The 12,669-nt window shown below is 43.6% G+C and overlaps 1 protein-coding gene across 3 annotated transcripts in view; it reads right to left on the bottom strand.

Moving 5' to 3' along the window:
* Nucleotides 1–12,669, bottom strand: part of LOC105286893 (nephrin) — a 261,816-nt gene that overhangs the window by 35,747 nt on the left and 213,400 nt on the right. For all 3 annotated transcript variants that reach the window (XM_011352184.3, XM_011352178.3, XM_011352171.3), the window contains 3 exons: nucleotides 11,548–11,756; nucleotides 6,602–6,712; nucleotides 4,498–4,704 (listed from right to left, as the gene is read on the bottom strand). In XM_011352184.3, coding sequence (XP_011350486.1) covers nucleotides 4,498–4,704; nucleotides 6,602–6,712; nucleotides 11,548–11,756 — 527 coding nt within the window. The remainder of the gene's footprint in view (nucleotides 1–4,497; nucleotides 4,705–6,601; nucleotides 6,713–11,547; nucleotides 11,757–12,669) is intronic.

Here is a 12,669-nt window from a genome sequence, read left to right on the forward strand (position 1 = left end):
GAGAGAGGCGGACGTAAGGCCGCATACCGATAATTCCACGGAGTGCTCCGTGGAATTTATGAGGTTTAATCCTTTGCGGAATCCGAGAGAGGTGGCCTGCCACCCCCTTTTCCCTGCCGCCCTCCGTGCCGCCGTATTCCGTGACTTAAGGGGGTTGGGCGGGTCGGGGTCGACGGGCCCGATCTGACGTCCGCCCGGAGGGGATGCTGCTGCACCCGCCGTCTCCGACGGGGTTCAAAGTGCAGGAGGGAGAAAGAGCCCTCCGCGCTCGCTGCCTCACGGCGAAAGAGCGAGCTTTAACGCCGGGCAATAAAACCCGTGGAGTACCGTAATGCCTATACGAGTGATGCTCGCGAGTATAATACCTGAGAGATACTACCGTATATCGTACCGGAGGCGCACCGGCGGCGACGGGGCAAGCGCGCTTATTTCCTGCGTTATTCGGCGAAACGTAAAGCGGAAATTAAAGCCGATAGACCGGGTAATGGCCCGGCCCGGATAATTATGTTCGTTTCGCGCCTCCTCCTCCTCCTCCTGCTCTCCCTCCCCGTCACCCCCCTTTGCGGAATCAGTTCGAAGACTTATTTGCATACCGACCCGGAGTTAAATCGTGGCCCAAGCGCGAATTATGTATCGAACGTGTATTTTTGGGTCGTCGACCACGGGCGACCGCGCGCGCGGGGGTTGTATCGGGGGGGAGGGGCGAGTGGCACGGTTCATTTCGCGGGGATACGTGATAATTTAAGCGGGAAATTGTTCGCGGGGTCCGAATTGTGTCGATGGATAATCATGTTGATCGGGTAAATATTTAAGTTACCCAGGTCACTGCGTTATGCATCGCTTTCGCGTAATCGCAACGCGAAACCACGGATGTCACAGGGGAGAACGGGGGGGAGGATTCGATTCCTTTCGCTTCTGCCGTACCTCGTCGCGAATAAGATTGAGAATCATCGTTCGCCAGTCTCGTCTTTTACTCTTGACGTGCGATTTGCTCGAGATCGATAAGCACGAGACTGCCGTTTACGCTTTAATGGCTGCGCGGGATATATAGCTTCGCCGCCTCGCCGTGTGTGTTTCCGCAGCTTTTCACGAGCACGTTGCCGCGCACAGGCCCGAAACTTGCTCGCCCAATTAAAAATAATTGAATGCAAAATCCGCCTTAATTCGCCAACTTTTACACGGGCTTATGATAGCAGCTCGTGTAATTATGCGCGCGAGCTATAAGGCGCGCACTTCTCTAAAAGTGCTTGCGCGCTCTCGTATTTTTAGCACCGTGCCTTTATATTTTTACGACAAGTATGCATCGCCCGGCCATGGCGCAGATACGGCGAAAGATACGGGCATATGTCGAGCTTTTATGCCGAAAGGTAGCGGCCGAGGAAGAGAGCGATAAAAGCGACTCCGGGAAAAAGCGAAGTGCTCGTACGCGATTTATCGTAATCACCGCTAAAACACGGCATGCAACAATTTGCAGTGACGGTGATGCGGATTTGGCGCTTGTCGATCGTTCGCGCAATATGCGTGCGAGCAGATGGGATACGCATTACGTGAACGTGCTTTTCTAGAGTCTCGCCGGAATTAATACTTTTAACGGCGATAAATCGAAAAAAATCGATGAAACGCCCGAGACCGACGTCTTATTGATCACCGGGTCTCATCGTTCGTTGCTCATTTGCCGTGAGAACGCCGAGAACGCGCTTATTTGGCGCGCTGCCAAGTGCAGACGATAAAAATTCGCATGGAAGACCGCTTCGCGGAAGACGTATGCGGTGTAATAGCACATCACAAACGCGCCATTACGCGAACATTTCAACGACGCCTGAATTGCATCACACGCACGCGTGCACGCACGTCTGCTCACGCATGCACGCACGCGTGCGATGAAAATTGAGTCCCCGTGAATTTAATTGAACGAACCGGCGCAACGCGGTTTTCGAATGTTTGTTGTGTGCGTGACGAAATGATAATTAACACGTTGCTTACGATGTCCGAGAGCGTATAGGTGCGTGTGTGAAAAACCGTTCGCTCTTACTCATCGTTCGTTGCAGTTGTGCCATTAAGTGCACGCATCCATTTAAAAAAGCGCTTCGATCGTTTCGATGCGAGCAAAAAGAAGGATGGATTTTCAATAATTTCCCGGACAAAATGGAGATGTTCATGGAGCATCGTAAATTGAGTTCCTCTTTTCTTTTCTTTTTTGCATGACGCATATGTTATCATTTCGTGATCGCGTGGACCTTCCGCGTCTCGATCGAAAGAGTACGAAGTTTTTATTAGCATCGTTATCATGTATGGCATGTACATGCGAACGCATGTCGCTGCTAATGTTCCACTTGCGCAGGTACATTGTATACGTATACATTGTCTCTTCTTTTATGCTGTCTCGCACGTCAGATCAGTAGTAATCCAGTGTTCCTCACGTTGGCGATTTGTTCTTACTTTCTGCATCCTCGGAAGCGCTTAGGAATTCATTTTGAGATGCATTTTGGAGATTCCTCGAGAAATTTACATTTTCTCAATAATAGACGGAAATGCTCGCAAGCTGGATCGTGAGAAGGATCCCGAGAAGATGGTGTTTTCTCCATCCAAATATAGTACCTACACTCGCCCATTCACGGCACAGAAAGCTTTCTCTACTAAAACTATCAATTCCCTTTGTGAGCGCTTTGCGACGCGTTAGTAGCTTTCTGCCGAGCTTGCAGCATCGCGAGCGGGACGCAAAAAACGAGAGGAATATCCGATTCTGAGAAGATAATAAGGCCGCGACCCTGTCGATGAGCATCGGCGAGACGGGGTGAGCCAATTTTAGGTGCACTCCGTTGCCGTCGCAAGTTCACGACGAAAGCGGAGGTAAAGCGGAAGAAACCGCGATGACTTTCCGCGCGACCTCGGGTATGGCCTGAATCTTCTCCCCTGGAATTTAATAAAAATCCGAGAGCTTCCGGAATCGAGCTCGCTCGCCGGTTTCTGCCGGAGAACATTATGCGTTTTGGCTCTACTCTCGGTACATCGGCCTTCGATTTTATTTCGCTTCACTTTCCCTATCGCGCTTCTTGTCCTCTCTCGCCCTTTCTTTCTCTCCGCGCGTTTCTTTCCCTCTTCCTGTCTTCCTTCCATCTGCCTCTGCGCTGTATTTTGCGCAGAACTGTCCTGTGAATAACTCCCGGACAAATTGCGTCGTCGAGCGGCGCTCGGATAGACTATTTCTCCGGAGATTGAGGTATTTGTCATAAATATTGGTAATACAACGCACGGTTTGTTACCCTGTCGACAGATCAATTGCGCGTCGCGTCGCGGAGATTGCACGACTGGCTCTCAGTTTTTAGGTCAATCTTACAGAGAAATATCGTCGCGTATCACATTTCTCCCTTTGACAAATCTCAAATTAAATTTTCTTTAGTGAGAGATCTGTCTCTTCAGCATTCTTCAATTTTTAATGTCAGGTATTTTCATGATTGCGGTAGAAATAAAATTTATAATGTATAATGAAATTTGTATATATCTATTTAATATATACGAAGTAGAAAAGTCGGTCTTATATGAGAGCTTCCATAAAATTTTTCATGGAAGTAATTTGTGAAAAAGTTCCTGCCTTTTTTCCCCTGCTTCAACATCCTTCGTCGACGACAAATCTTTTTCCCTCCAATGTCAATACACTAGCGCACAGGATTCACGGTACCCGCATACTCGCGCGGTCAGAAAGTATTCAAGTCCGCTGCAGGAAAACGCGAAGACTCACACGGGGTGCACACGGGGGAGTGCATTGGAGTCGCATGACAGTCGAGTCGATTATTTCTGCTTCCTGCCACATCGATTCTACTCTTTCCTCGTGGGCCAAGTCTGGCAACGCAGGAACGGCGAAACCGCGAAGGGGTGAAGAAATCGGCATGGCTGCGGGATAAACGGGATTGCGCGGAGCCGAAGCCGCGGGGGCTAACGGGGAAGAGGTAAGGGTGGGAGAGGAGAGGAGGGTAGGTTAAATACTTTCTCGCTTCAGCGGTATTCAGCTTCGTTTACTCGACAACGCAGATTTTCCCTTTGGTCCGATTCGCAAATGCATTCCTTTTGCGCCGATTCACAGAGGCAAACGGCGGGTACGAGCGGGCGGATCGATTGTACCCTTTGGATTTATCCTCCTGAGAGAGACCGCAGGCGGTGTGTACTCCGTAACTACGACGCAACAACGAAACTATATACGAAGCCTTACGAGTTCCAGCTATCTGCCGTCTCTTAAGCTTCGCAAGCTTTGCGCAAAACCATAGAGGTCCGGGCCATTTTTAACGCTTTGCGGATCAATGAGATGAGCATTTTATTTTTTTACACAGGCGGCATTATTTAAATATGAATTTGCTCGAGGACCGTTGGGCGAGGAAATTGAAACATCCTAAGTAAAATTCTCCGGAGGTTCGGTTTCTATAATAATCTATATGAGCTCGTTGGTTGAAAGGAAGTGCGTGACTGCGGGAATATTAATCGTGCAATTGATGATATACTTACAATGCATTTCGATCGCTACTGACGTCGACACGGGTTGGCTGATATTGTTGTTAGATGCTTGACAATCGAACACCGCGTTGAGATCCGCTCTTGATAATTCCATGACGACTAGCGTATTCTTTCGAACGGAGGGAAATTCGCCCGGCTCGTCTTTAGAGTCTAAAAGCGTTTCTCCGCGCCACCATCTTACTTTAGGCTCTGGGCGACCTGTGAACAAATGTGTCAAATTGATTTATGAGCATCGTCAAATATATGAGCCTTATATTTATAAAAGTTTCAGTTAAAATATTCACACTGAATCATATATACGCTCGAAATTTAATAACATGTCAAACTTGATATTCGGAATTTTTATTTATTATATTCTCTGACAATAACGACGGCATTAATACCTGCACCGGTAATAATGCCAATTGGAAATATATACACGCATTCAAAGTTGAAATATTTTACATTTCATAAACGCGTTACAGTTGGTCAAATGAAATTAAATCCGTTGTGATATCCTCGAGTATTTCTATTACAGACACAAATGAATCATGTGCGCGTCCACGTCGCACATATCGAATTGCTGGGAAATATAAATTAAGCACTAGAGGCAATTTTGACATTTGGATAAAAATGCATAATACCTCGTAAACCTCGTGTAATCTTCCGCAAATGAGGCCAGATATTCCGCGGCATTTATTCCGGTTCGTTTGTCTTGCTTCAACGCGTTCCGCGGAAATACGCGTAAACTTACGGACAGGTACTTTCCCACCGCAAAAAGTACCAGCGCAGTACAACGGCATCGACATATCGGCAACACTATCCGTGCAATGTATCGCGGACGCGTTCCTCCCTATCTTATGCCACTTCCTCGCTCTCCGCGAATGTTTTGTCGTGCATATACGTGTACAAGTTCCTCCCCTTTTGCCCGTTTACATCGGCGTATAGGCTCCGCGGTACGCGTTAATTCATAATTCATAATGGTCGTTGCGTGCGGATAATCCCCCGAGGGTGAATATCCTGTTAGAGGGTAGAACGAGGGGGCGAAGAAGAGGGAGCAAGAGGGCCGGCGGAGTCAGAGGGGCGGTGTAGCTTGTGCCGACCTCATTATTTTTTACCGGGCCTATTTTCGTTCAGGAGGGACAAGCAAGCAGAAAAACGCAAGGGATGCCGGGGACCAGCGGGCGGCAGGGATGATGTCGCCGCACGGATAGTGGCGTCGAGGGTTAGATTGTGGGAGTAGAGTGGAATTGTAGGCGGCTGGTAAAGAGTGTGTAAGAGCGGTATAGGTCTGTTGCGTCCCTCGGGTGGTGGCATGCGAGGTAATAAAAATAAATTTATTATCGTTATTGCCTTCGCCTTGCCGACACAGCAATGGGCGAGCACGCGCGCATTCGTACCCGGATATTAAAATGTAATAGAATAAAAGGGGGAGCGCCAAGAACGGGCGCACACGTATACGTATGAATGTGCCGCTAAAGTACTCGGCGCTTTGTCGAAGCGTTTAACGATATGGGTGGGAACGGTACTCTTTTAATTTCGCATTTATGGAAGATATGCGCGCCGGGGTGGATGATAAAGGGCGTCCCGGGGAATCTATGGAGCGATAATAAGATAACACGGGGGTTGTTGCCCTCGCAAAGATTTAACAGCGATGTTTTACGTAGCGATGGCGCGAACGACCTGTTACCAGTTTTATTGCTACGAGATCAGAATAAAAGAAGGTTCTCCTTACGCAAGAAGGTATTTTTCCCAGCGTTGCGATCGCGTTGCACTTAGAATTAAGAGAAGATCCTCCGGCGACTGTGACGTCAGGGCTCGGGAGAAATGTTCTTGTTAATCCGCGCAATGTGAGAATGCGGTCATGTAAGATTTTCACGCGTCACGACTAGAACTACCGTGACTTTGGTTCGCGAGACGAACGGAATCGCGTTTGTTTTGCATGCGAAAGCGAAAAAGAACCTTGTGGAAGCAAAGAGGAACCAACGCGTTTCCAACCGGCTGTACCAATTATCCCAGCGACTCTTTCGCGGCGTATTTACGAGAGCAGTCGCAAAAGAGGATACTCAGACGTATTTTCATTCGACTCTCTCTCGTTATAGAAAGTAGGACTTACCCCCGTGGACGAAGCACTGCAATCTCATGTCACCGCCTTCTTCGTAAGGGCCGGCAACCTTCGGGACAGGCTGTCCGTGTTCGTCGATAATGTTCGGCTTGTCCGGTGGCACTGTAAAAGCATTGGAAGAGAAGAAACGTGAGATACAATTTCAAGTTCATCGTGATAAACGCGAATCTTCTGAATATTTAAATGTAATTATGGTATCTCAAGTTTCTGAAAAATTTACAGAAACACTTCGATTTTTCATACATTGCAAGTAATAGAGAAGATATTTGAAACCGTTTGTTTCATATAAATTTTACTATCTACTGGTCTTGTCAAACACAAAAATAAACCCAGAGTTCTATAAATATCATTCACTTTCAATAATTCTTGCTGTCTCAATACAGCATTTTTAAAGTTTCAATCTCTTATTGTTTCCATGTTCTGCATTATCCTATATAACTCTTATATAGCTATTTACGGCTAACATGCATCATAAACTTATATTCGACTAAACGAAAGCACAAAACGGTCTTATTTCATTAACATTTTATTCCTGCATCGCGACGCACAAGAATATCTACACAAAAAGTATCATCCACACAGTGTCAACCGCTTTTACGTTTGCGGCTATATTTTTCGATAGAATTAGCATAGTGGATCGTTCAAGCCTGACCATGTCTGAGAGCAGTACGAGCTATTTGAGCGTGCGGATAGGAAACTTTTGATGTAAGTCGGCAGCACCCGGAGAGGAGTAATTCACGATACTCGTGCCACACGAGCACCACACGAGTGCTTGAACAAGCAGGTGTATAGATGTTGCAAGCAATGGGAACTTGCACGGATGAACGAACTAGCAACAGAAGACGACTTTCGCCTCATGGTAATTTCGCGACTCGTGTTTAGAACTGAAGAGTGCGGAAAATCTAAGAAATCTTGCGTCCCGTGCATCATATTGGGTCAGATGTTCAGTCAAAAAGTTCCGTTCGATTTTCAACAGCTGATGCCAGATACATGTATAATAACACAGGCAAGAAGGTTGGCGATGCCTAATCATAGACAACGATGGTGATTACTTGGTTAATAAATAATCTGTATTTGCTGAATGCAATAAAGCAAAATTTGAAAGTTGACCGAACTTCCTGACTGACTCACTACATATCGTAAACTATCAGCAACGCGCGAATTCTCACGTTGCCTTTGCTCCACAGCCAGTTTGCGTTGTATTATAGACCGGTGAGCGTTACATATGCTTCTCGCAACCAGATCGGTATCAGCCGCGATCCTTTCGAGATAACTCGCAACCGCTTATTACATTAGTAATTCGCGCGCTTACGGTGCGCACCGAAGCGTTTTGCGTGCAAGGAAACAATGCGCCGCGAGGTATCGGAAGGGTACGTGAGGAAACTGGAATCGCTGGTCGTGTAGCGTAGTTCATTACGACATGAGGATGAGTGGTAGATGTGGGCTCTATCGTGGCGTGTAAACGCTCGCAATTGAATATTGGAAATAGCGGCGTGTCGGAACGTCAGAAGGTGAGTAGCGAGTGTATTGCTTGGAGGATAGGCTGCAGTCGCGGTCGGGATGTCGGTTGCCCATCCAAACGAAAGGGGTTGTGCCACGAAAATGCACGATGGCAAACTGAGCCATGGACAAATTAACGCAACTCGTCACACATGCACATATGCATACATATGACGGCGCAAGCTAAACTGTAATCTCGATACTCTTTTAATTTGGCACTTTCAAAATTTTGGATTTGGACCGCGAATTATCTCGCGATTACCCAAATCTTCTGCTCATGGAAAATTCTTAGAAATTCTCTGGTTTAGTCGGCACGGCGGATATAGTGCTTGCTTCATTACACACGACCTCGTGCAAACGCCACGTTTTCTTTCTCCCTAATTATTGTCCCTAATTATTCCCTCTAATTAAGGACACAATTTTAAAGATCATAATGGCCACGTGCACCGAGTTACAGTTTCCATTCTGTTTTGTAATTATCGTCACAATTGCTGAAAATGTCGAAAATGAGTACACGAACATGTCCGTGCGCGGGACAAATTGAACTGATGAGTCGAATAGGAAATCAACTGGATTAAACACGTACGCGCCAAGTTGAGCGTAAACTCGGTCACGATAGCGTGCACGTGAGAAAGTCCCCACGTGAAAACGTTATTCCATCTTGTCGAAATACTATCTGGAAATAACGCCGGATGAAGCACTTCTGAAAATGATATTATCGTATCCTACATAGTTCGTATGGAGTGTAATCGATACATTAGGGAAGCCTCCGTATTAACCACAGCCACTCTCTGCCTTAATGCCCATTAAATATCAGCTGTACATACGGAATAACCGCTCGGAACATACGTAACAACGCAAACTGAATTAACAAAACGTGCTGCGCTCGCAAGCCACTTCAACTCTCGCATCCGCAGGCGACGCGGATTGCACTGCGGATAACGGCCCAATAATCGATTACATGGGAACGTAATAGACACGACTGCACTTCCAACGTAATGCACTATTGTAATGATATGAGTGATCGAACGTAATCTATCGACGGAATCTTTACGAGCAGCTAATAGTTTCAGTCAGTGGGGAGATTAATTAGAAAATGCAACGTTCTTGATAACATGTATATTAATCAAACAAGCAATGTTACAAAAATATCATGCAGTAGTGATAATAACCAGCTTAATTTGTTACATTAAGGGAAACAAGTTTGTCCAGTAATTAATTAAATTTCGGACAGAACAATGCCACGCTACAAATTTAATTAGGAAAAATGTTTTCCTCGCGGATAATTAAATGAATAAATCATTTCAAGTAACGTAATGGGGTATAATTTTGTCAAATATTATCAAATTTTATCAAAGACCATCATTTTGATTTTATTAATTTCAGCGAACCTTGGGAAGTAATATTTGTAACGTTTCGCCGGTGACTATTCCGCATCGTTCATGAACTTTGTGGAAGAACAGGATATTTCCGACGAGCATCTTCGCGTGACAAATGATATGCCGGAATTTCACGAGTTAATTTGTAGCACTTAAGTGTCGCATCGACGCGAGTTGATGCGCCCTCGCGAATTATGATGTTTGGTACGTGACACAGAGAAATAGAGGAATAGAGCTAAAGCGTGTCGTATCTCGGATGCGAGTATCTCGAAAATACGAAGATACATTTCGGCTCCAGGACAAGTACCGCAGGGACAAGCAACCGCAATTACTCGCGGTGCTCCGAAGAGTTAAGCTCTTTTCACGCGAAATCTTTGGTGTCGGAACTCGTTACAGTGCTCGGCTTCGCCGACTGGAAATTACATCGCCTGTATTCAGTGGCTTAATTCGCTTCCGGTTCATGCATACAGTTCGTGAATATTTCAACGCTGTGTATCTTGAGTGAGTCGTCTCAAGCCTCTTCTGCTAATCTAAACGCCTTTTCACGTGATGCGGGAACACAATACGCGCACGAGTACATCATCGAGATCTTGAGCGCCGAGATGTTGAAGCTTTACATTAATATTTAATTGTTCGTGACTTAATCTTATTTCGACAGCGAATATGTCGTATAAAACAGGTTTTATCTGTTAATACAATCATTCTTCCGGAAATTCCTCCGGAGAATCATCGCACTAGTAGTTTTTTCGAAGGGTTACCATCCCAAAGTGGACCTCTGTACATTGAAGAATCATGTAACAAAGCCCGTTTCCTAGGAAAGTGCTCCTCACACGTGATCGTCGAAAGAAATGTCCAATATCGGGGTGCACGTCGCTTTTGTAAAATCTCGTGTCCTTCCCTCACACAATACATTAAACCTTTCGAAACGTATAGAGAGTCGAAATAGCGTTTTAAACGGAGATCAAACGCTCTTTGTAAATGGTGTTACGACAATGGATACAGAAGAAGAAGACAAAGGCAACATGAAATAACGGATATAAAGGAGGTACTGTGAAATACTATTTCTTACAATGGAGATTACGTTTCTTCAATATTCTGACAATAATTCCTCTGGATGAAGGTTACTATATTGTCTAATGAGAATCACAAAACGAATTGTCGAGTCTTCTTCGAGCACTATGATAAAATGAATGCAGAATGTTTTTTTTTAATTATATGAACTAAAAATGAGCAGAAAGGGCTATTCAGAAAGAACTAATTAGAACAGAAAGCACTATTGTACGAAAAATATAATATGAAAAATGTGAAACAGTCGACAACGAGGAGTGAGAACAATATTTAAATATTTTAGATATGTAAAACTCCACCTTCTAAAGCAATATGCTTATATGTTTATATGTTACATATCGGGAATTTTCATAAATCGAGCATGATGAAATTTCATCAAATTTCTAACACGGCGATCAATAAATTATAATTTGATAATGACGTGAGCACTATTCTAACATTTTTCGATAATTACGATATGTATGAAATAATTGATTATTACACAAAAATCTGTTATAAAATATAAAACACGCTAATGCGTGAAAAAACGGTTTATTCATGCGATCGTTCGCGTTTATCGATTCGTGTCGAGCGACTTGAAATATTGACATGGTGTTTTGTGCGTCATAGTTGAATCGGTAATGTGCTAGCATAAAAGTGCACGCTGAAACGATAAAAAATTTCAATGATCGCTATAAGGTAAATAGCGATTTCCAGAACGTAATGTAAATTATGCTAAAATATGCCGACACAATAATATTTTTTAACGCTCGGGAATTATATCGCATTAATCGTCAAATTTAAATGTTACATTTTATCGTAAATTTTGCAAATGCGTTAATGTTTTACTGCTTTATTATTATCCAATCTCCCCTACACAGGAAATACTCACAAAATCCCAAAAATTCAGGAACGGAACAAATTTAACATAAAATTACACTAATAATTTACATAAATGTAAGAATTTTTGATAAAACGTTTTTAACACATAATATAGGGCAAAATACAAACCTATCACCGTCAGATGAATTCTGGAATTTCTAGTCGGGCTTGTAGTGAAATCGACACGGCACCTATATTCGCCGTCATCTTTCTCCTGTACGTGATTAACATTCAAAGATGCTGGTTCTGTTGTTGTCCTGAAGAATGCCCGATCATCGAAATATTCCTTATCGTGCCAATGCGACGCTTTCTCCGAGTGCTTGCCACGCAGATCGTAACTGAAACAAATATTTCCACTTTAGTTTTTTTCCCTGACAAGCAAAATATAAAAGTGCGACGATATTACTTTGTTCATAGACATAAATAAATATATGAGATATCCAGATATCTTTAAATCTTACTAAATTTAATCGAATCATGCATATATATATATAATAATAATAATAACACGGGCTCTGTATAACTTTTATATTGTTAGAATTGTATCCAATAATACACACAATAATCTTCTAGTAGAAAAATATTTTTGTATCGATTCGATTTCAGGAAACTACTAGGAAAAACTAAAATAAAAATGCGAGATGTCATTTCAACTAGAGAGTTAAATTTACATACCACGTTTTTATTCTGGATTTTATTTGAATAGATCTCCATGTGCAGATATAGTTAAGCATTTATTTCACGATGCTATTACGGGATTGAAAAAGAAATGTAAAGAAATATAAAATGTAAGAAAGCCCGTTTATATAAGATTTTCACTGGAGAAAAGTCGAATGTGCCAAAGATACTATAATCTAAAGGAAGTGCGTAATGTTGCAATATATAAGAGAAAATCGTTTGACGAACAACGTATGCTCGGGCACGACTGCGCCATATGTCGCTTTATGTTTTTTGCTATTCCGAGCCGAGAGTAGCAGCCCGCGACGAAAAATAAAGTGAAGCAAATGCAAAACTTTAGAACTAATACTGCGACAGGACGAGAATTTCGTTAACTTTCCACTCTTTAATGCGCTGAACGTTTCGCGCATATTTGATGCAGGCGAGCAAGTTGGATAATAAAGAACACATATGACACAGCAGAGAGTATAATTCCACTAATTAATTTAATACCGTTATGCCGCCGTTTCTGTGAGATAAATTTCGCATTTAAAACTATTATATTTAAACTTTATATTTAAGCACTAAAAACTC

This window comes from Ooceraea biroi, chromosome 14 (assembly GCF_003672135.1).
Source record: "Ooceraea biroi isolate clonal line C1 chromosome 14, Obir_v5.4, whole genome shotgun sequence".
NCBI lineage: Eukaryota > Metazoa > Arthropoda > Insecta > Hymenoptera > Formicidae > Ooceraea > Ooceraea biroi.